The sequence below is a fragment of the Colossoma macropomum genome, unplaced genomic scaffold, assembly GCF_904425465.1.
Source record: "Colossoma macropomum unplaced genomic scaffold, Colossoma_macropomum, whole genome shotgun sequence".
Lineage (NCBI taxonomy): Eukaryota > Metazoa > Chordata > Actinopteri > Characiformes > Serrasalmidae > Colossoma > Colossoma macropomum.
Window position 1 is genome coordinate 27,124,833 of NW_023494799.1, and position 22,818 is coordinate 27,147,650.

General features: G+C 40.4%; 1 protein-coding gene across 2 annotated transcripts in view; it reads left to right on the forward strand.

The window, feature by feature from the left end:
* Window positions 1-22,818, forward strand: part of nek7 (NIMA-related kinase 7) — a 76,692-nt gene that overhangs the window by 16,333 nt on the left and 37,541 nt on the right. The window contains exons 2-5 of one of the 2 annotated variants that reach the window (XM_036586919.1): window positions 7,702-7,783; window positions 13,672-13,833; window positions 17,316-17,378; window positions 21,639-21,749. In XM_036586919.1, coding sequence (XP_036442812.1) covers window positions 7,730-7,783; window positions 13,672-13,833; window positions 17,316-17,378; window positions 21,639-21,749 — 390 coding nt within the window. In that variant the 5' untranslated portion in view covers window positions 7,702-7,729. The remainder of the gene's footprint in view (window positions 1-7,701; window positions 7,784-13,671; window positions 13,834-17,315; window positions 17,379-21,638; window positions 21,750-22,818) is intronic. The other variant, XM_036586920.1, reaches the window with a different exon arrangement.

Sequence of the window (22,818 nt, forward strand, 5' to 3'; positions counted from 1 at the left end):
TATAAATCAGCCACGGCCCTCACATGCAGAGGCAGTTTGTGCTGTGCTATTTACTTCTGCAAGGAAATAATCATTACCCTATAAAATCTGAAAGTGAAAAATGTAAAGGAGGTCTATAAATAGTCAGTGAGCTGAAAATATGAATTGCTGTTCTGGGAATTTCTCAAGTCCTCAGCATTTTTTTTCTTCTTTATCTTGTAGATACTGTATAGTCAAGTAAAGCATTTCCTGAAATAGTATTAAAGACTGTATTGGATTTATCAGAAATTGCAGTATAGACAGTAATTTTATAGCTAATTAGCTTGTTAAGCCAAGAAACCTTTTTTTAATATATATAAAACACAGGACCGTAACTTTTCCTGTAGCGCTAAGTAAGGCTGTGTAAATTCTGTGAAATGTCTTCCATTTTCAATTTGGTACAGTTGGAATCGGTCGATCCTCTTCTGTTTTGCATTTCAAGTGGAAATCAATTCAGTGTTCTCCACCTGAAATGTAGTCTTGCAGCAGAAGTTCCATGGCTGATATACAGAGGCGAAAGGGAAGGAAAAGGACATCCTGCATAGAAGATCATTTGCATGTGACTTGGATGAATACCAGGGGGTTTCATATTTTGCTTAATATCAAATATTTCTGTCTCCACCTCAGGAAAAAATAAAGCATTTTTGATGCTGTTGCTTGTACAGACCCTTCCGGGGGTTGACAGTCAAACATCTGATTCAAGTGCTGATGTAGTCACAGAGATGCTGGGAGGTGTAATTGGCCCTTTTTTCTGTAGCACATACTTTTAAGCTTTTTTTTACTTTTCCTTTTTCAGCAGGGATAAAATAAAATAATTAAATGGCCAAATGTGTTTCTTTTCGTTTCCGACCCTTCCATCATTAGCCTCTCTCACAGTCAAAGACTGTGAAACCGTCAGATGGGTCTGTCTTTGCTTTCTGGAAGAAGAAAAATTAAAGGTTTCTCTATTTCTTGTAATCATGGACACCTCTTCTACTGAATTCAGAAGCTCAAAGCTGCCTTTGATTAGTGCACTTTTACCAGGCTCCACTATTGTCAGATTTCTTCCTTCTCCTCAGCTGTTGAAGATCTTTCAGTAGAATGAGCCCTGAAATGATTTAAGGTTCTTTATTTTCAAATTACAAAATGCTTGCATGAATTCTTACTGTGCCTGGACTGTTGCATGCTGAGAAGAAGTGTGAATACACCTTGGTCAGATTTTGAATTGTTGCAATTTGCCTGCCACCTCGTGTGTGCAAAGCTCTCTCTGTGCTCAGTTAATCTGGCCACCCTGTTTACATAAATCTCTCATGTTCCTTGATTCACTTTTTAATCCCATCTTCCTGGTAAATGAATAGTGCAGAGGAAGGAAGTTGAGATTAAAAGGAAGTTAAAGCTGATACCCTATCTCCTATTCATCTGAACAGTGCTAGATTTTTGGTAAGCTCATGCTCCCACTCGGGGTAGCTTTTTTGCATTCCAGCCAACGCTCTCATCTACATTTAATCGGGAACCACCTTCAAATGGTGAGCTCCAGCAATGGTAGTTCTTCCACCTTTGTCTCAGTACTGGTGCACTAATATAATCTGGCATTGTTAATTGATTTTGTTAATGAGGATGTTAGAAAAGGATTAGTTGTGATTGGAATGGCTTGATGCCCTGGAGACATGTTGACACAGATATTCGGTCAAGAAAGGGACCAGTAGTGCCAGACTTGGGTCAGAACCACTTGAGACGGATGTGGACCTAACTGCAGCTGAAGTCAGCTTATTTTACGGCAGCAGTGTCAAAGGTCCATGTAAGTCACAATGGCCTTCCTGTTACAACACATTGTGATTGATGTTAAATAGAAGAAAGGAAGTTCTTTGTTTTATATTATTATTCTTCTCTTTTATTCTTATTTTTCTGTTGGATTTTTGCTGTGCAGCTCGCTCCGCAGTATTCAGGATATTGACACTGGTCCAATTCCAGATTATCCAGTCTGATTGTGTGATTCTGGCAAGTATACAGCTTTTTGATCGGATGCACGGTTTTCATACAGTCTTCATTAAAAAAAATTTCTTGAAAAAATTAATGGGGTGAAAAATTGCACCACCACCTACTGTACTTCTCCTTGACCAAAAGACACTGTTTTGCATGTACTATCTCAGGGCAGGCCCCTGAGCACAAATTCAATGTTGTTCTGATCTGCACTCATCTGTTTGTCATTTTCTTTCCAGCCTTTGTTTCTCCTGTAGAGTCCCATTCGTTGTCGCCACCACACAAACTCTATTACTTTGTTGCCCTACAGTCACCAAACTACATGTACTCCCTAAGGGTAGGACCTCAAACTGTACTACACAGCCATACCGACCGGCACTCTTCTATGTGTCGTTTTTGTCATTCCTTGTTCCTCCTATTGAGTCCTATTCATTTTCGCCCAAACCCCAGCCCTGTTTTTTCCTTTGCCCAACAGACAACAAAATGCATATACTCACTCAGGGCAGGCACTGAAGTCACCTTGTCTCATGGCAGCAATGTTGAAGGCCCATGCAAGTCACAGTGGCGTTCCTGTTATAACACATTGATTACTGTTGGAATTTGCTATTAATAAAACAAATGAGTCCAAATTAAACTTTCTCTTGATGTTGAATACAAGAAAGGAAGCTACGTAACAATGTGTGACATATATATATATATATATATTTTTTATTACCAAAAGAGCTGTATTCACAAAACAATGCTTTTTTAGAGCGCTTATTTATCCAGAAGCTCTATTTACACACCCCTTAATGTGTTAGTTTTAAGCTGTGGTCAAACCGGATTGCTGCCTTGCTGTTTTCTTTGTGGGGCGGGTGGCAAAATCAGGCGAGTATGGGTGGTTTTGGAATTAATGTGCGGTTGAGTAAGCGGTTACTGTGAGCTGGTTAACTAGTTTGTTTTTTGGAACTGTGAGTCATAAGAGACATTAATTTGATTGAGTGATGTTTCTCCATGTAGTATTTTCAGAATACCACGAAGATAGCCCATCCTCTTGTTTTGTATTGGCTGGCAGAGGTTCTTGAATTCACATTCAAATTCACCGAAAGCTAAATGATTTTTCATGTTCTCGTGTCCTTTTCCACTGAATTGGCTTTTTTAGCCAGACAGGTTTTACTTGCATTTGGTGTGACTGTGGCTTTAGTCATCTTTTGGCATCTTTTTATTACGCTAATATAAATTCTCATTACTCAAAATTAGGTTGTACCCACTAACAAGTTTGTGGTACCAGTAGCCATACTTGGCAAAGTATGATTGTTCAATTTGTTAAAATCTCAAGTCCAGAAATAAAAAGGACATAGGAAAATGATAAACAATAAACAATGGTGAAGAAACCTTATCCTCCCAGAGCTGCCACTCAAACCCCAGGCCTGGGTTTTGTGCTTAATTAGCATTATTAACCTTCACGAAAATCAGGCTGGTTTTATTTTGCTATGGTGACAACTTGGGCTGTATCCCTCCGTTCTCCTGCATGAAGCATTTTAATTGGCTCCAGCTCCATGCTCGCCACACTCCTGACGGCATGGCGGAGGCGGATGCTCTCTGAGGTGAGCGACATGTAAATGGCCTTTTTATGAAAGGGGGATTTCTTTCTCTTCATATCCCTTCACTACGGTGGGACACTGAGCTTCCCGGTGCCGTGCAGAGTAGTCTTGTGACAACCGACAAATCATTAAAATTTTTGATGGCTGCCATGTATAGGCCTATCTCCAGCAGCTTAAGAGCGTACTGCTGTCTTTTGTATTTGCTCTCTGTCACCAACTGGAGCTAATTTATTCCCTTTTCTATAGATGTCTAACCCTTTCCAATTTATCTTGGTATCTGTTTGCTTTTGTTAATTTATATATTGTCATGAAAGGATTTTTTTTGCTGTAGGAGGCGCTATCATTGTGGCGATTTTGTACTGCACCATTGTACTGAAAAAACAGAAAGTGATATGTTTCTGACATCCAATATATTTCATAGAACTTCTCATGTAACAATTATCCACTTGCCATCTGAGGATATTGGCCACATGAAATGAAAATTAAAATATTGAAAATTAAACTCTTAGGGTTTTTATAATGAGGCAAAGATGGTACCTTACGGAATTGGAAAAAAGTAATTATTGAGGAGTGCTAAAGCTGACATTTTACCATATCTTGTTAATGATGTTCTTATCATTTCACCTGTTGTCTTCTTGTACATTGCGAACTCTTTTTAAAGAAATCTGTAATTCCAAGATCCTTATCTGCAAAGTTGAACATATTAGATAGGATGTAATTTAGAAATGTGTTGAAGTATTTGTACAAGCTTAGGTGCAAAAGAAAACAGCCTTTTTTCTCAGACATTCATGTCTACAACACAGTCTATATCTGAGTTGACTGCAGCTCAGAGTCCAGTACATACACTGACAGCAGTGCTTTTTCAGCTGAAAGGTGCTGATTATGATACTGAATAAATGCCATACTGGAATGCTGCTATCATGGCCACTAATGACTGTATTGAACAACAGTATTTTCTATTTCAAGCAATCGTATCTGTATCTCACAACGGGTGTGCATCTTGGTGTAGTTTTCAGAAGTTCTTCTTTCAGTACACCAGCCTCCACGGTCTGACCATCAAGATGTATCCATCAGGTCAAGGCCACTTCACTTCCATACAAAATGTTTTATTGTCATCTCTTTTTCAATAAGATCTTGCAACAGGACTGCCCTCCAAAGCTTGAGCTAACATCTCTGTCACCCGGTGCTAGCTTACCTGGATCGCGTGGTTTTCAAGGAACAAGCTACCTTGTATCCAAACAGTACCCTCTAGCTCGCTATCCTGTATCCAGGTAGTCTGCTGAATAACAAGCATCCAAGATACCTTCCAAGCAGAAGATTAAGAAAGGCATTTTTTTTCTCTTTTTGTTTGAAAACAGTGGTGCAGATCCCCTTACCCTCCCTCTAAGGAGAAGAAGTGACCCTTGCTAGACTACTCCTGCAGAAATAAGATTTTAAACATGGATGCCACAACCAGCTATGCTCCATGCCTTGAGTGACGACGTGTCCTGGCAGTATTAGCATCACCGATACCTCTGATTACTCTGCTCATATGTTCATGCTAGGCTGGTCTGTCCGGTTAGGACTGTCAATGACATGCACAGAGTTTTCTGAGGCTGTTGCAAGAGTTAACTTGTGATCAGCTTGACAGTGTTTATTAAATTCGATGATAGCCTTGTGGCCATGTAGCACATTTCCACCGATGCAGTAATCCTGGGCTGCCAGGAGTCCTGGTCCTGATGGCAGTGATGCAGATGGAATAATATTACCTCTTAATTTGATTCTGAAGGATGTGTGCAAAAGTTGGGCTCTCCATCTCCTAACATAGACCAGAGACTATGGGTTCCTCCTTGAAGGGGAAGAAAGACGAGCTCTTATCTATGAGGCACAGACATCATCTGCTCCTGAAGTGAGCCTTTCTCTGCCAAAAGTTCTGTCTTGTTCTGATTTTTGTGGACATGGAAGTAAGAGGATTTTCTCTTTTTGATCTGCAGATTTGTTAGAAGGCTATAGCTTTTGCTGGCCCAACTTTACAATCTTAAGACTCCCAGTTTTCCATGAACAGAAGACATTAGCCACATCACATTGAGTTGTAGAGGTCTCACTGTCTCACCTATGCATAGTATATCATGTTAAAGTTGAGAAGGCAGTAACTTCCAAGACCTTTTCCATGCTGTTTGAAATCTGCAGTGTGACTGATCACTGCCTGGGCCCGCACAGATGCATTGTCAAGGTGGCTGGAATGGCCCCATGGTGGTGCAGAAGAAGCTTGATTGCTCAACTTGTTCAGCGTGTCTCATAAGGGCGCTCATGAGCCCCTGAATGCTCGTGTAGACCTGAAGTGCTTTTTTGTTTTCTACTTTTTGCTACCATGAAGCAGTCATGTGAGGGAAACGCAGAGAAGTAAATGCAGACTACCACATTGCTGGTACTCTCCAGACCTAGACTGGAAGTGCCTCATGCCGCAGACAGAGCCCTCCTCTGTCTGGTTTCTCCATCCTCTCATAGCTGACCTCACCACAAAGAAAAGGTGAAACAGTGTTCAGTTGAAAGTTCCTTTTGGAGTCACCCTCAAATCTCGAGTAAATGTGTTCTCACTAGTGCAGCAAGGTGTAGAGCAAAGGGTGCTGTCGCACGTTTACAGCACTCTGTGTTGAAAAACAGTGCAAAAGAGGGTGATGAAAATTATACCTACTCAAGGAATTTTCTTATTCCAAAGGCTTGTTTCAGTTTTGAGTGACCTGAACATGTACCTCAGATGCACACATGCTGATGCATACAGCTTTTACAGTTTGAATGCCCCAGAGACTGATTAATCTTTGTTAAGCTGAAGGATGTTACATCCCTATATAGCCTCCTCACAGGAAATTACCTTTCAGGGTGTGATCTATTAATATCTAGTTCTTCCGTTCCAATATTTGCGGGTTTTTTGTGTATTGCTCTAAAGTGACCTTTGTGCCGCTCTGGGGCTGATTTGTCTGGCCACAAACACAGACAACTAGCCACTCAGTTGAGTGTTTTCATCACAGTAAATTGTGCATTGGCATTATGCCAGTGGAAACAGCCAGCATTTCCAATTCATAGCACTAGCTTCTGCAGAATGGGTTGCTGTTCACACATTTTTAGTGCACTGAACATGTGCTCATTTATTGAGACCTAACCCTGCGTTAAGGTTATTATGTCAGTGTCTCTTTAATATATTTCTATGCCTCTCTGTTTGTCTCTCATGAGCAGCAATGATTGCATATACTGTGTCTGGTGTGTTTATTTCATGTCTACAAAAACCTCCACAAATATTGTAGGAGAACCTCAGATAATGAAATAAAATACAAGAACAATGTAGCATACAAGCCCTTTAAGTTACAAACGTGAGCCTGATTCACTGATAGCATGCGTGATGTACCTTACCACACTTCTCTCTTTGCATGAAGTGACGAATAGATACTGCTTCATCTATTAAATATGGAGGCGTAGCCCCTCCCAATACATACTATATGTCTCAGCCAGTTGAGAAAAAGAACTTCTGAGGACTGTGTGCCTGCATCTGCAACGAGAGACCTCATTCATGCTACCAGGAAACGGGGATTATATTTGTAATCTGAAGCTTTCTTATAGTACCCAGTCTGAGAGCACAACAATAGTGTTTTGCTGTGCCAGTGCGAGAGTTTTAGGGACATAGAAGTTTTGTTTGCAGGGAAAAAGCCTAGATTTGAAGCTAATGGGCACTAGATGTCTCCCATATCAGTTGTAATCTTATTTCTGAAAAAGTGTTTGTGGTGATCAACATGAACAAGCAAATAGAAATGCCCCCTAATTCAAATATTATCAATAACTTGTCCATAATTATTTTTCTCCTGTGGGGAGGAAGGTTTTTGCAGTTCAGTTTGAAGATTAAAATTGAATTCTTACTGCTCTCTGACTTGGTGACTCCTTGACAGGTCTTATTATCACAATAGGTGTCGTGTTCTCACTGGATAGAGTTCCATGACAAGGTGACGCCAGACAGCCATTTCCTTGGCAGCATGTGATTGCCAGAGTGCTGCTTGCTCCTCTAATTCTATTACCAGATTCTCAGGCTTACCTCTACCAGAGTGAGAAAACTGAAATTAAGGGAAGTGGTATATGTTCATGTGATTTATTGGTGTGTTTCTTTGTCTGACAGGGGTGTAAGGGACTGAGCTCCTGTCAGTATGGACGCACAACCGCAAGGCCAGCAGCCACCAATACCAGTGTTTCAACCACAGGTTGGTGAACACGCACATTCCCACAAAAATGAGGACAGTGTGCAGTACTTAGTTTTTCTAAAAAGAAACTTTTTTTGGTCTTATATTGCTTTATATTGCTTTTTTATGGAATCACGATTAATTTAATATTCAGATTGATTCAAACAATAAAGTAATAGTGTTGTTGCCTTGGCAGTTGGGATACACTTGATACAGGAACTGTGGGCTGATGCTTATGCCTGACACTTTTCATGTATGTATGTATCTGCCAGTGCCAGAACCAATGACTGTACATAAACATGTTTTAAAAATGTAGAAATTAGAGCTACATCTATCTGGTTTAGCATTAATGTAACACTTATTTTTTAGAGGGTTCCAAATGCAGTAAAATTAATAAAATGCAAACATTTAAGCACAGTAGTCCAGTGTTACTGCTCTTCTGGAGTATAAATACATCACATCTGTTTGAAATATTGGTCAAATCTAAACATCTGTCCAGTCTGCCAATATGGATATGATTCTGATATCACTGTGCATCTCTAATTGGCAGTAATTCATAGCAATTCAGCGAATTAATTGCTACTCTCCTAAAAATACATGATGGAAATGACTTTTGCAAGTGACTCAAAAGTTTGGCATAAACCTTAGTGAGTGCTAGCTGCAATTTGATTGGAGTTACTTGCAGTAGTTTTGATGCTATGGTCTCCAATGATACCATGAAATACTGTGGTTAATTTACCAATAAAAGTGGTGATAATCTGCCCAGTGTTAATTAGTTCTCAGTGGACTATGTTCACTTGTTCTTGGGAAGTACCTTAGAATAGCATTAGAGTGGTACTTCATTTGCATATTTTTGTTAACAGAAACACACTTGCACTGTAGTTTGTGTCCTTTTGTTTAAATCTTTGAAAGGCTAAGGTGTTCGTAATGCGCAGTGGAATTGCTTACTGAATAGCTGAACAGAGACATGGCTGTTTCATTTATGTTTGTCCTCTTCATTGATTGTTTTGCAATTGTTTATAACAGCTGTCCGTTTTTCCCCTTTTCATTTCCATTTTACCAACCTTAGCCACAACTTGCTCGCTTGCCAGCATACAACATGAGCCTGTCGCCCCCTTCCACATCTGCTCCCGTCGAATCTCTCCGACTGTCAATCCTCCTGCAGAGAGACAGGCGGTGGTCTGCTCACACTGTCTTTCCTCTCTGGCTCCTCCTGTGTGCTAGATGAGAAGTGATAATGAGATTCCGTTCTCTGCACAAGCAGTGCTTCCTGCACACAAAAGCTATCATGTGTTTTCTCCACTGCATTGCCAGAGACAGAGAGGTGTTGAAGCTCAGCTGCTAGCACTCTCTCTCTCTCTCTCTCTCTCTCTCTCTCTCTCTCTCTCTCTCTCTCTCTCTCGCTTTCTCACTTACTGCTTCTCTTTCTCCCTCTTTCACTCTGCCTTCTCTCTCACTATGTGCCTCTCATTCTCTTTCTCATTCTCTTTCTGCAAAAATTATGTGCATACTTTTCTTGAATTAAGGATAATTGGCACCCAGCACCAATTTCATTTATCTACCGATGAGATGAATGTTGAATATGTAGAAGGTATACTTCAATATCAAGCTCCCATTCAAAGATACAGTAGCTAATCATTAGGGTTTAGGCTCACTTCTGTAAGGTAATGATTAACTGTTAGAATAAAATAAATAATTTTCTTTTGAATATACAGTAGGTTTCACTTCAGTCTCTTTAAGATGACTTTCCCTCCATGTTTTGCTTGTGACCTCTCTCATTTTAAGTCCTGCACCAGTGGTAGGAGTGAGCGATAGCACAAAAATATATTGTCGCGATACTTTAAGACATTTTTGCAATGTACAAAATGCATCACAATATTTTATTTTTCAGAGGTTTGATGATTTGGAACAAAGGAAAAGGAAAACTACGAAAACGATTTTTATTCAGCACTCACATATGGAGCTACACTAAATCCAATTAAACTTGATTAATTATGCTATTTTTGTTATGAAACATGCAGTTGGTCAGAGTTCTTTAAGTACACATGCGCAGAAAAGCATCCTGTGATGTAATGTATTGCAGAAAACGATAAATATTACCATACTGCCCTCTAAGTATTAGTTTTTTTTTGGTGAAGCTGGAAAGTAGTGAAAGAACAATGGTAAGCCTAGAGTTGCAATTCACAATGACAACTCAAGAAGATGACTTTTATAAGTCTGATGGATTACACTCAACAAGCATCCCCTTAACTCTCATCCCTTAAGGAAAAAAAAAGGCTGAGAAGAGTTGAGAATTGTATATGCAGTCATGGATATTCGGTATCGCTGGTGAGATCATACTGGTGAGTCCCGAAGGTATAATACATATGCATTAGAGATACGGGAAGAGTTGGTAAGACTTGCATATTTAATGGCGCATTTGCTCGCTGAGCGAGTGGGAGGGTGAGATTTTCAGATTCGATTTTGATCGTCACTTCGGATTTTTGACAGAGCAAAATCCCTGTGTAAAGCAAGGAGGGCTTTAAATACTGAAACAGATTGAAGAGGAGCAGAAACACTGTCGGGGTGAAGGAGGCATAAATATTGCATGGGCCAGGCCTGGAGAGGCGGGCTGATGAAAAGGATGGGAACTGGATCTCCTGCATGTTTTGCACTCCCCACCCCTGCTCCTCGTGCCCTGTCACACCCCCCTGCAACTCTCTTCCTCCCACCAACACCACCAACCCTGGCTCGCTGCTCTCGCACCTCTTCGCTGCTTGTGTTGTCCTTTCCCTGGCAGCTTCTGGCAGTGTTGTGCTGTCATCTCACACCTAGTCCTCCATGCTGCTACTGCCCCATCCTCCATCGCTCTTCTCTCCTACCCCCCACTCCCCCCCCCCACCCCCCTTGTCTCCTATGTTCCTGTCACTGGGCCGCATGCCTATGTTTCTCTTTTTACACCCATGTCACCAGTGGCCAACCCTCCGTACCCTGCCATTCCTCTTATGATGTGTTTTCCCTTCGAGTCATCACCCTGCATGCCTTGTTGCATCTGTGGCTCCCTCTGACCAGTCCCTCCCCTCCATGCTCTATGTAATTCAACTACAGACAGTGTCTGTCAAGTCCTAGCCTAAATTGCTAGGCAGTTATATCTCCTACACTCATTGTACCTCCTAACAGGTACATTTTGACTGATGTGAGGCAATTGCTGTGACATTGCTGAAAATCACAGGGAATACATTATAGTAGTTAGATGCTGCCACTCCACAGTTATCCTGCTGTGACAGTTGTCTTTAACTCAGTACCAGAAGATTTCCAGATTCCACTCTGGATCTTTTATGTAAAGACAAGGTCTTTCATGCTTCTTTGTTCTGCAAGCATGTTTTCTTAATGTTAAGGCCGGATTGATGTGTGAATTTCAAACTTAAAGGTTGGTAGATTTTAGTAGAGTAAAATACAAGTGATAAAATTAAAAGCCACGTCAAGCTGGGTTTATTTCTGTGCTTTCAGAAACAATATTGAAAAGTCACCAGTTGGACCAGCTTATCTGTGGTGAAGCTGTGTGACTGGGGTCAAAGCCTCCTCTGCAGTCCACCTGTCCACACTCCCGCCGGTTATTTTTGTTTTCTTCCCCCTCCCGCCGAGCCGAAACAAGCCCTTCGCGCTTCCTCTCCTTCTGCAAGCTGCGATCTGTACAAATTGCATTGCGTCTGCGGTGAATGACCCCGGCGGTCATCAGGGTCCTCGGCTGCTGTGCTTCATCCCGTCTCAGCTCGGCGCTCTAAATTGTGTGACAGCGCAAAGCCTTGAATGAGATGGCCTGTCAGTCAGTGCGCCCCACTGCCCTTTGAAGGCGAGGCCAGGGGGCGAAAAGGTGCCGCAAATGGCCTGTGAAGTTTACATACACTGCCCACTGCTAAACAGATTACCTCTAATGAAGTGTCTGGGGCTCAGGCCGCGTCAGGCCTAATCCTGGCTGGCAGCGCGTCCCTTCGGCTGCCAAAAAAGCCGCCACCCTCTGGCCCTCTCCCGCCGCTCTGCCGGCCGCCCCAGTGCTGGGAGGTGCCCGTCGTTAATCAGGCCGGACAGTGTGCAAGCTGACATGCAAATGTAGGTCATTGCATATGTAAATGTGTGATTAGCGAGCCGCATGCCAGAACACATTAGCGCGACTTTGCTCTCAGCATGCGCTTGTCACGCCGCTTTAGAGGCTCATGCTAACATTTGTCAAGCGACCGTGCAGGGAGTGAAAGCAATGCCTCACCCCTTCACTGTTTGGCTGTGTGGACCGTCCATTGCTGACCAACCAACCCTCCAACCCACATTACCCCCACCCTCACCCCCACCCCCACCCCGCCTTCCTCCGTCACTCGACCTCCCACCCTGTGTGAAGCCCTTTCACCAGCCTGTCCTTAAATGGCCACTCCAGAAGACATTGTTAATAATGATTGTTAGAAAATGAGTAAAAGCTCCATCCTGAATGAAATACCGTTCATCTGGTGGCAGGCATATAGTTGCGACAAAAGAGTATAATTCACTGATTTTTGGAGATGAAAGCAAAAAAAAAGATTTAAAAGACGGCTATTTCTTACAGAAAGGAAAAATACATTCAAAATTCCTCTCAACTTGATATCACTGTGGGGGGAAAAAAAGAAGAATTTCTTCTCTCACACCAGATGTGTCCCGGCAATAAGGGCTGAGTGTGTGGTGTCACAAGGAAAAACAAGCTACCTCGGTGTGTTAATTGGATGGGGCAGTTCTTTAGCTCTCACCTTTTTTTTCTCTCCTTAAAGCTGTCAAGTTAGGAAACAATGAAATGCTTGAATTGGCTGCCCCTTGATCTACATCCATCCTTCTAGCATCCAGCCAGTAGTGCAGTGAGCTGCTTCTTGAGATTTCTGTGAGCCCTTTGGGTTCATCCAGTCATGTACTATTGTATTTGATGGCTTCAGCAGACAGCCTGTACATACATCAGTAGAATATAAGAAAGCATTTTGTGCTTTAGCCATCAACACAAGTTCTTATTAATTATCTTTTGCTCTAAACTCTGGATTTCTGGAAGATATGAGTCTTAACCTAAACTTTGAAGAACAAGGTATAAAATACAGTTGTGAATAAAGGGAATTTTCAGATGAAGGAAATGGCACTTTCCCACTGGCTCAGGGCATGCAGTATGCTCTGCCTCAGGTTTGTTTTCACACTTGACTGTTTAACTATGAAATATAATAGAACTGAATGAATCTAGTACTGCTCCTTTGTTTCTCAAGGATGCAATTGTCTCATCCCCTCTCTTCCTTGCCATCTCTGTGTAAAGTTATGTGCCTTAAAGGCTATCCTGTGGCCGTCTTAGGGTATTCAGTTATGACACACATGTTGTTCTTTAATGTGTCACCTCTTGTTGCTGGAGCATTTCTGGGATGGAGGTTTACCAAAAAAATCTCTCTAAAGGTCAAGTTGGCGTATTTTTTCTTCAGATTTATATCCAAGGGGCTAATTCTGGCTATTGCTTAGCTTTTTAATTTTAGAGTGCAAGTGTCAAGGCGCCGCATGATTCTTCATGAAAAGCACTCTGGGCGATTTATCACTAACTGGTCCAACATAAGTCACTTCAGAAGCTACAATGTCATGCTGGCCTGATGCACCCGGGCAGACAAAGTGGAAGGAAAGCGATATTCATTAAGTTTTGGACATGGTTAATGTTGATACCAATGTTAATCTCCTGAATTATTACTCTAATCTCTTATTCTCTACCAATCACCCAGTGGCGTCCTTTTTCTCTTACTAGACATATGAAATAAAACTTGGGTCGGTTGCTCTAAAGGGAAATGTTTTTGTTAATTTTATTTTAAGGAACGCAATGCTATCAGATTTATTTGAACATTTATTTTGTTTTTTTCTGAAATGTTTTTTTTCGTTTTGTTTTATAACAGAAGCAACTACAGCCTGAAGCCCCTACAGCACCTACGGACATGGGCTACAACACCTTATCCAATTTTCACATTGAGAAGAAGATTGGAAGAGGACAGTTTAGTGAGGTCTATCGGGCCACGTACTTGATAGACAACACTCCGGTAGCATTGAAAAAAGTACAGGTAAGCTGCTGTCAAACAGTCTTACTAAACGAAAAAGTCAAAAACAACAAAATACCATGATAGATTAAAGATACAGTGAACTTCAAAAGTATTTGAACCTGGAACCTTTTTGATTTTAAATGACGCTGGAATTATAAAGGTTAGTAGGCAAACTATCAACTGCTATTTAAAATACTTTCAGGTTTTCCTTCTGTTTATATGAAAAGTATTTGTAGTAATGTAAGTTCTGAATTTGGATGTTTTAAGTATGACTATTAAGAGCAGTCTTTTATTAAGGTGATGACAGAGCAAGGGCAAAGGTGCTTATCATTCATTGGTTTACAGACATGTTCTTTGACAACCAAACTATCAAACCATTTCTCATTGGTCTTAATGAAGTATTTAAAGTTCGTATTAAATGCTTTTAGCTAGGGATGCACTGATAGTGGGAAATGTGGGCTGATGACATTATTCGATATTTTTTATGTACCTACCTGCTGATACCATTGCTAATACATAAACATTTAGAGCATCTAGAAATTGAGACTAGATCTACCTGGATTAGCATTACAGAGAAATGTAACAATTATTTGTAGAAGGTTACAAATTCAGTAAAATTATGAAAATTTTAACATTCTAGCGTTGTAACCCAGCATAACCTAAATGCTCTGCTTTTCCAGAATAAATACGTCATCAAATATGGGTTTGATATATCAGCCAAATCTAAACATCTCTCTGATTCTGATCATTTTTATGCATTAACCTGATGATACCAATATGATTGTTATATCAACATGCATCCCTGCTAGTAACTAAACTGTTAGTAGACTATTGCAGGTTTTGTGAAGATGGCCTGGAAAAGGCAGCTCAGGACTATATTTATTTGCTTGTTCGTCCGTTTGTTCGTTCATTTATAATCTCTCAGTATAAAAACGTTACTGTTTAATCATTTTAGAATGTAATACATGAATACAAATCACTCACTAAACAATCCCAGAATCTCAGCTTGAACTTGAAGATATTTATATCTTGTGGGTGCCGTGTGGCACCTGTTGTAGCCCCTCCTCATTTTTATGGGATCATAAGTAATTGGACAAACAAACAGTACAACTGTCACATTAAATCTTATTTTCAAAGCGTCTGTGGATGATGGTCATCAAACGTCTGCAACCCACAGACTTCACCCTGAGCTGGTTATCTTCCAGAATGATGCTCTGCAACCATTTTTAAGTTCTTTTAGGAGCATAAAATTATTTGAAATATTCACACAAAATGTTAATTGTGGATTTACGCAAACATCATTCAGCACTGAGAATGTTCACCACTACAGCTCATATAACGTTATATGAGAGTATAACATTTTAGAGTGTTGAGTTTTAGCATTTTGTACTTCGCCCTTGTTTTGCTTTAATACTTCAGTGACAATCCTGTGCTTTTTATTTCTGTCTGGTTTTAGAATTTGTCTACTGTTTATTTTATTTATTTAGTAGTTGATTTAAACTGAGTTTAAAGCAAATATGATTGCAGACATGACTATGCCCAAAGGCATGTTTGGTAAACTGTAAAATGCTAAACAGAAAATTAAGCTGTCAGGTCTGATGTCTGTTCAATAGGGGTGTAACGTTGGTGATTGGTGATGGTGGTGATTCAATTGTAGGGGTTTTGTAACTCATTTTATAAAGAAGCTGATTATCATAGTTTTTAGTAAACTACGCAGCCAAAATTAAAAAATGTATGCTATTTTCTAGGGCTGGTCCAAATACTCTATATTCTGTATTTAGTGTTCTAAAGCTTTGGCTTATTTTCAAGCTACAAAAAATTGCAGCCAGAAACAAGTTTTTTTTTCAGCAAAGGCCTTTAGATACACCAATTATACATGGTTAATATTTAATATTAAATAATAAAGTCATTCATGCTAAGCATCCACGCTATCTTGCCTGTGAGTTCAGCCAACTGCTCTACTGTCCACCTAGCCGTTGAAGCTAAAAGAGCAAAAATGCTTCAGAAAGAAATGTGTGACTTTAAATTATTAACCAACAAAAAAAAATTGTTACTTCAAACTATACAATAAGAGATTGCTGTACCATGGAGTCATGACAAGTTTGATGAATCATCTCAAATATGCAAGGTAAGCGATGCTTACCTCAGTACCACTAGTCACTGGTGCTAAAACCAGGGAGCTCAGAACCTCAAACCTGTTTGTTTTGGTGACTTCTGGCAGTGGAGGAGGAAGGGAAACACAGTCATGGCTTCTTCCAGGAAGAGGAGTGTGGCATGGAGGTAAAGTGCACTCTAGCCAGCGACCCTCTAGGCCGCAGACTAAGAGCCAGGCTCAGTGGTCCCATTGGCTTATGTTTCCTCTGAGCTCAAGCTCGGTAGCAGGTCCATGAGGACAGACTGCATCAGCTGGGTAACTGCTGACCTGCTTCTAGGGTGGTTCTCCTCATGTTCAGGCGGGTCTTTAGATTAAAAAGCTGCTCAGTCCTCCCCTCTGTTCTCTGTAGCTCGATTATAACTGAGCTCATCTGGCTCTACTCTTTGCCCTTTACTGCAGCTTTCCTTTATTAAAAAACAGCGAACTAACCAAATAAAATAACTCTATGAAATAAAACAAAAAATAACAGCAACTTATTACAACAAACTAAAACTGTGATGGTGATAAATAAAATGCTAATTTTAATTCGATACACCCTCTCATAACTCACAACTCATAAAAGCTGTATTTGAGCGAGAGGGCTACAATACATTGTTGCCGCCTTATATTTTGAACTGCAATATAGTACATACTTATGATTGTGGTTAAGTATGAAACACAAATATTATTGTTTTTAATAGGTGTTTTTGAGGACAAGTATTTGTCTCATTCAATACTAACAAATATTCTAAGCCTATAAAATGTTGTTTGGGCCAGCCCTACTATTTTCAGATGTAAAATTAAAAAGAATTACTTTGTGTATTTATGTAATTTATTGTGTAAATTGCTAATGTGTAAATTGTTCCTGCAATCACATTTGTGTGTTCAGTGTATTGTGAATATAAATCATACCAAAATATCTCAAAATTTTTAGATAACACATAATTCCTAAAGAATCATAATCGTACTGAAAAGGTCAGAGATTTACACCCCTAGTATTCACTGTACATTACAGGTCTTTTTTTTATTGTTGAAATTGTACATAATTGTATAAAATTAGGCCAACAGACAGCAGTTTTTGGAGTGCTTTCCTCACTTCCAGTCACTGCTGTAAATGAAACATTCTGACTGTGGTGAGACGGCTGTTGTGTTTGGCCCAAGCAGGTGTTTGGGTGGTCAGGTTGGGCTGTCCCTCTGCTTGCCTTGAGGCAGTGTGGCATTGGCTTAGTACCACCTTCCCTACCTGCCACACAAGCCTGTACCACATGGCCACTTTCTTTTTCTTTTTTCTTTTCTTTATTTTCTCTTCTCTGTGTCATAACTCCCTCTTTCCGTCTCTCTCTCGTCTTCCCTTTTGATCTCTTGATAGATATTCGATTTGATGGATGCCAAAGCTCGGCAAGATTGCATCAAAGAGATAGATCTCCTGAAGGTAAGAAACAAGAGGAGGGAGAGAGTGGAGCCATGTGCCGCTATTACGCTTTCTAAAGGTGCCTCTGCCGAGACCTAATACCAGAGAAAAAGACAGAGATAGAGGCAGAGAAAACAATTGATCTGTACCAGACGCACTGCTTTCCCTCTCTCTCTCTTGCTTGCGCTCGCTCTCCCTCCCTCTCTCTCCCTGTGTAAGGCAAGCACAGATCACGGGCTCCTTCGTGTCATTCCTCCAGGCTGAGATTGACTCTTTTTTTTTTTTATGCCAAAACTATAGTTTTTATCTTGTTCTGTAATATTTAGCATTGAGGGGGGATGAGTGGGGGGCATGAGAGCAACAGCGTGGAAATTTAGCTCCCTCACATTGACTCCCTCATGTGTCTTTTGATGTTGCACGTCCTCTGCCTCATAACATTCTCCCTTTTTTTTTTTAAATGTATCGTTTGCGTTCATCAAAACGCCTTAAACAGGCTGTGGCCCATACTAGCATGAGCGCTAACTAACAAATTAATGACAGGTCCAATAAAAAGGAGCGTCTGGGTGATCAGAGGTGTCTCACTGAACTCTGCTCTGTTTTTTCTTGCTAGCTCTCATCAGATCAGCTTCCATGTGTGCACGCACATACTCCCATGTTGTCATGTTAATTGCTTCAACTCAGATCTCTGTGTTTATTCCTTACGAGTTTTCATGATTGTCCAGAATTGTGCCTGCTTATTTTCTATCTCTCTCTGATAGAGACTCTTTTTAGACTAGGTAACTGGTGGCCGGTGTTGGGTGGTAAGGGAATACACTACCAAATACATTACCAGACTAACAGTTTTTGTTATTTTAAATACAGTAATAACATACATGATTTGGATTTAATTAAAACTGTTTGTCAAAGCATATTTTAGATGTGTCATTATATATTTCAAGGATTCTCTGAGAAAAAATGAATAAAATTATGCATTTTTATACTGTAATTATCTGTTTACATTACTGATGCAATTTTTGGCAATAAAATATACCCTACATTTAAACCGAGGGTCTGACAACTGTAATATGTTTTATGGTTTATGTGAGCAAAAACTAAAAAGTTGATTTAATGGCTGGAGTGTATAATGATGGGCTTCTGAAAATTCTATATTCTCAAGTTCAAAAGTTATTTTAAAACAAACATAAATGCCATGACCAGAGCAGCTTTGGCTCAGTGTACCTCAGTAGCTCTCAAAAGCTGTTACCGTCTCTCACGTACAAAGATAAAATGGTGGTCTTACTGCTCGCAGATGTTTGCATTCAATGTGATACATCGTTGTAGTTCCTCTCAAAAAGTGGCCCTGAACACTATTTTAGCACTGTGTGATTGATTTTTCAGTAAGCCTACCAACTGCTTGTTGCTTATTGCTTCCTCATGCATGCAATTCAAGGTACGTTCTGCGTCATGACCAGTAACAATAAACTACATGTAGTTTTAGGAGGAAGAAGGAGGGCAGAGAAGATACCAGGAGCATTATCTTCAGATTTCAGACCTGGAGATCAAGTTGGCGGCATTAGGCAAATTGATAGGGAGTAACAACCTTAATTTTAAAGACACATGAATAGGAAGTTAGATCAGAAGCAGTCCAGAAGAAATTGGATTAGATTAGACTTGTTAAGTAATCTAAGTGATTACATTACTGATGATCTTGTAGTGATGTAATTTGTAAGTAATACCAGATTATAGTTCTGAAGTAGTCTGCCCAAAACTATTGGTGACCATGTTTTGTTTCCTATTTTTTTTCTTTTTCAGGATAGATGACTGATGAAATAGATGATAGATGAAATGGCTCCTGGTGTGGGCGCACAGTTCTAGGAAAAACCTTTAATTGAAATAGAACCTTTACATAATCTCTTCATATACTTTCAAAGAGTTCTTCACACTCACACGTCTCGTTTGTGAGATTCTTTGAAGAACAGTTAGTTAATTTGGCCTGTCACAGTTCATACATAATCTCTGAATTGCAGTTACTCAAGTTGATTGCAGTTGTTTAAGATGACCACAATAATTGTCAACAGTTGTTAGCTTTCATAATCATATGTTGACATCGCAATAAACACCGTGGTAATTGGATATGATTTCATTAGTTGAGTTGAGGCTGAAACATGGTAAATACAATAAAGCTGAAAATGCATTTATTGAGATGCGTAATGGGTCGGAAACAATGAATGTTCTAGCAGATCTGACTGATGCTGTCATGCATTTAAGAGCAGGTTTGAGTAATGTTTGTTTATTTGAGTTCAAGCTGTATCTTCAGTTGGGAGCTGTTTCTTCTATGGCATCGCTCCAGCACTGTTTTTGACACCTAGGTAGGAAGAACTTAGAAGAAATTGCAGACCTCCACTAGCAAGAAGAGGATAGTGGGGGGATGAAAAGGTCATGATGTGGGAAGAGCGCTCAGTCATACCTCCTGGTGATGCTTTGCCAGGCGAGCGCTCGCCCTTCACTGGAGTCAGAGGGGACAGAGAAACTGACCTTGTCTCCAGTGTCCCCACCTTTTACCCCCCTTCGTCCACTCCTTTCTTCTCTATAAGCTCTTTTCTGCTAATGAATGCGGTCATTATGACCAGTCACCTCCAACAGCTAATAAGACATTTGTGTAAAACAGGGAACCATGTCTTCTACTTCAGCGGACAGAACAAGCGAACAGAGGAAAAAAACAAAAGGAAGAGAGAGTCGCAAATCAAAATAATGAGCAAGACTGGCAGTACCTGAACTGGCGGAGCCCCCTCCCTCAGTCTGTCTGTCTGTTTATTTATCTGTCATTTTCCCTCACATACTGTAACCAACACTGTGCTATTATGGGGGGAGGACGCTTTTACTTTGACGCTTTTTTCTTCCTTCCTGATGCTGCTTAAAATGTTTACACGAAGCAAATCCTGTTAATTTTTTTTGTGCATCCTGTTTTAAAGATATTATTCTGTCCCAAAGATATTAATCTCTATCTCTTTTGTGTTATAGATTTGATGCCTTAATCAGTATTGTGTGTTCATTTTGCAAGATTGAACTGTGTTAGCAATTTAGCTTATGAAGCTTGTGGGAAATGTTAAGAGCTCTATTAGCATGATATAACTGCATCACCTTAATCTGCCTAGTCATAAACAGAAGGTTTACTGCATATCGTTCAGAATGTAAGATGAAGGCAAAATTACAGCGCTCAGCGTGATTAAAGCAAACGCGGTGCTCCAATTTGCGCGTGTTGTCGCGTTTCATGTTCACCACGTTTCGGCACTGCAGCTCAGGGTCGGGAAGGGGAAGAGGAGTGAGGATGACACCGCCGACTGCTCAAACTGCGGCTGTGTGATCCAAAAATACATCTAAGGAAAAGGCGCGGGATGGCGATGGAAACGTACGCGCGCGTCCTCCACTATATCAGCTCGGAGCATGAACATTTCTTTAATAACCCCCTCTGCCGTGTCACAGCACATCGCCCGGCCCCGGCTCGCTCTCCCTCGCTGATGGCCCCAGAAGGGGGGGTGTATAGCTGTTCTCCTCTCTTGCTTCCCATTCATACACTTATTTATGTGTTTTTATTTATTTATTTATTTTATTTATTTATTTTTTGCCTCCTGTCTGTCGCTGTCGTCTTCACTGTTGTTTACCATGTCGGATGCTTCCACTTATTGACCAACCAATGGGAAAAAGAAAGCGAAAAAGAGAGGTGGAAGGGGAGAAAAAAAGGCGAGGGTGAGCGGAGGAGGGAGATTATGCTACGCACTGCTGCTGCCTGGCCCGTCATGTTAGCATCAGCCAGGGATTGTTTGTTTATTTATTTAGTTATTTTTTTTATTTAATTATTTGAAATGCCACATGGCTCAGTACACTGTCGCGGGCTAAGGCAAGACACTCTCCCTCCGAAATAAACCTCCCTCTCCTCTCCTCTGCTCTCCTCCTAGCCCTCCCTCCTTTCTCCCTCCCTGCCTGGCTTAGTTAGCTGGAGTGAAACACTCCTGCATTTTACATGAGCAACTGTTTATGTCGTTTTCGTTTTTCCTCTCGTTTCGGTGCCATCCCCACAATGGGTTTTGTTGTAAATGAATTCCATTTGAGCCTTTTTGGCTTTGAAGGTGTCCTGGGTGAATCGGACACTAGCCTAGATGACAGTGGCATGTTTACTTCTGAACCAGCATCTGCCTTTTTGTTTCTGCTGTCTTGACTTTTGAAAGCATTGTTTGACTCATGAAATCTGTTTAATATTTAACAGTCACTGATACTTTGCTCTCTCTCCCCTCTCTTCCACAGCAATTGAACCACCCCAACGTAATTAAATATCACGCATCATTCATTGAAGACAATGAGCTAAATATAGTACTGGAACTTGCAGACGCTGGGGACCTCTCACGTATGATAAAGGTATGGGCGCCTGGCGTTGTGTCAGCAGATTCTCTGCGTGCTCATTTTCTGCATTGGGGCTGCTGCAGAGTGGAATGAATGAGCATAGTTGATGACTCAAAATGCTCAGCAAAAAATGTAAATTATTGTAGATGTGTATATGTGTGTGTAATGTACTGTACCCCTGTACCACTTATCTTGGCACTTATCTGTACCACTAAGTGTGCTTTTACTAGAACAATTTCTTGTTTTCAAAGAAGCAGTTGATGTCTTGTGAGCTAGTTTAACAAAGTTTTGTTCTATGTTTCTTATGGATGCCAGCTGTCACTAGGATTTGATAAACTCCATCACCAGCCCACCTGATTTAACATAATGGAGTATCGATTAGCCACACCCAGGTATTGGATGACAGCTACAAATAATGGGCTTCCTCAAGGAGTGGTTTGGAAATAAATCGACAAGAACTTAAACATACATAAAATCTTATTTAAGGTGTTATTATTTGTATTTGTTCTAATATTAGTGCTACTCTGAACAAATAAATGAAAAGCTATTTATCTGGACAGTTATTTAATCTAATTTTCTCAACGTTTGCACAGTATTGTGTATGTGTGTGTGTGTGGGGGCATGTCGTTCTCTCTATATATTGAGAGAGAGAGAGAGTAAATGTAAATATGTGTAGATATATAAGTAAGATAGAATAAGTAAGATACTTCTGCTTGTGGTATTAGGGGCTTGAGATGAAACCTATGTCCAATGTAAAATCTCAAATGTCTCTGAGTACCATGGACATATCTCATAAGCAAAAATCTGAACTGTCGAATCTTTGACATAATTGAAATTCCACCGACTCCCTCATTTCACATTTGCCCCAGACTAAGCCTAAACCTAGATTAAATGTGGTTAAGCCTGATCTTGGATTAAACTGAGATACCAAAGGTGTTGCACCGTTAAAAACCCCATTTAATCTGGGCTAAATCTGGGTCTGGGAAACATTGTTTTATCTTGCCATTCACTTTGATTCAATACTCATACATGACTGGCACATTTTTCTTGTAAAAGGATTAAGAATAGTGATCGCATTTGACAC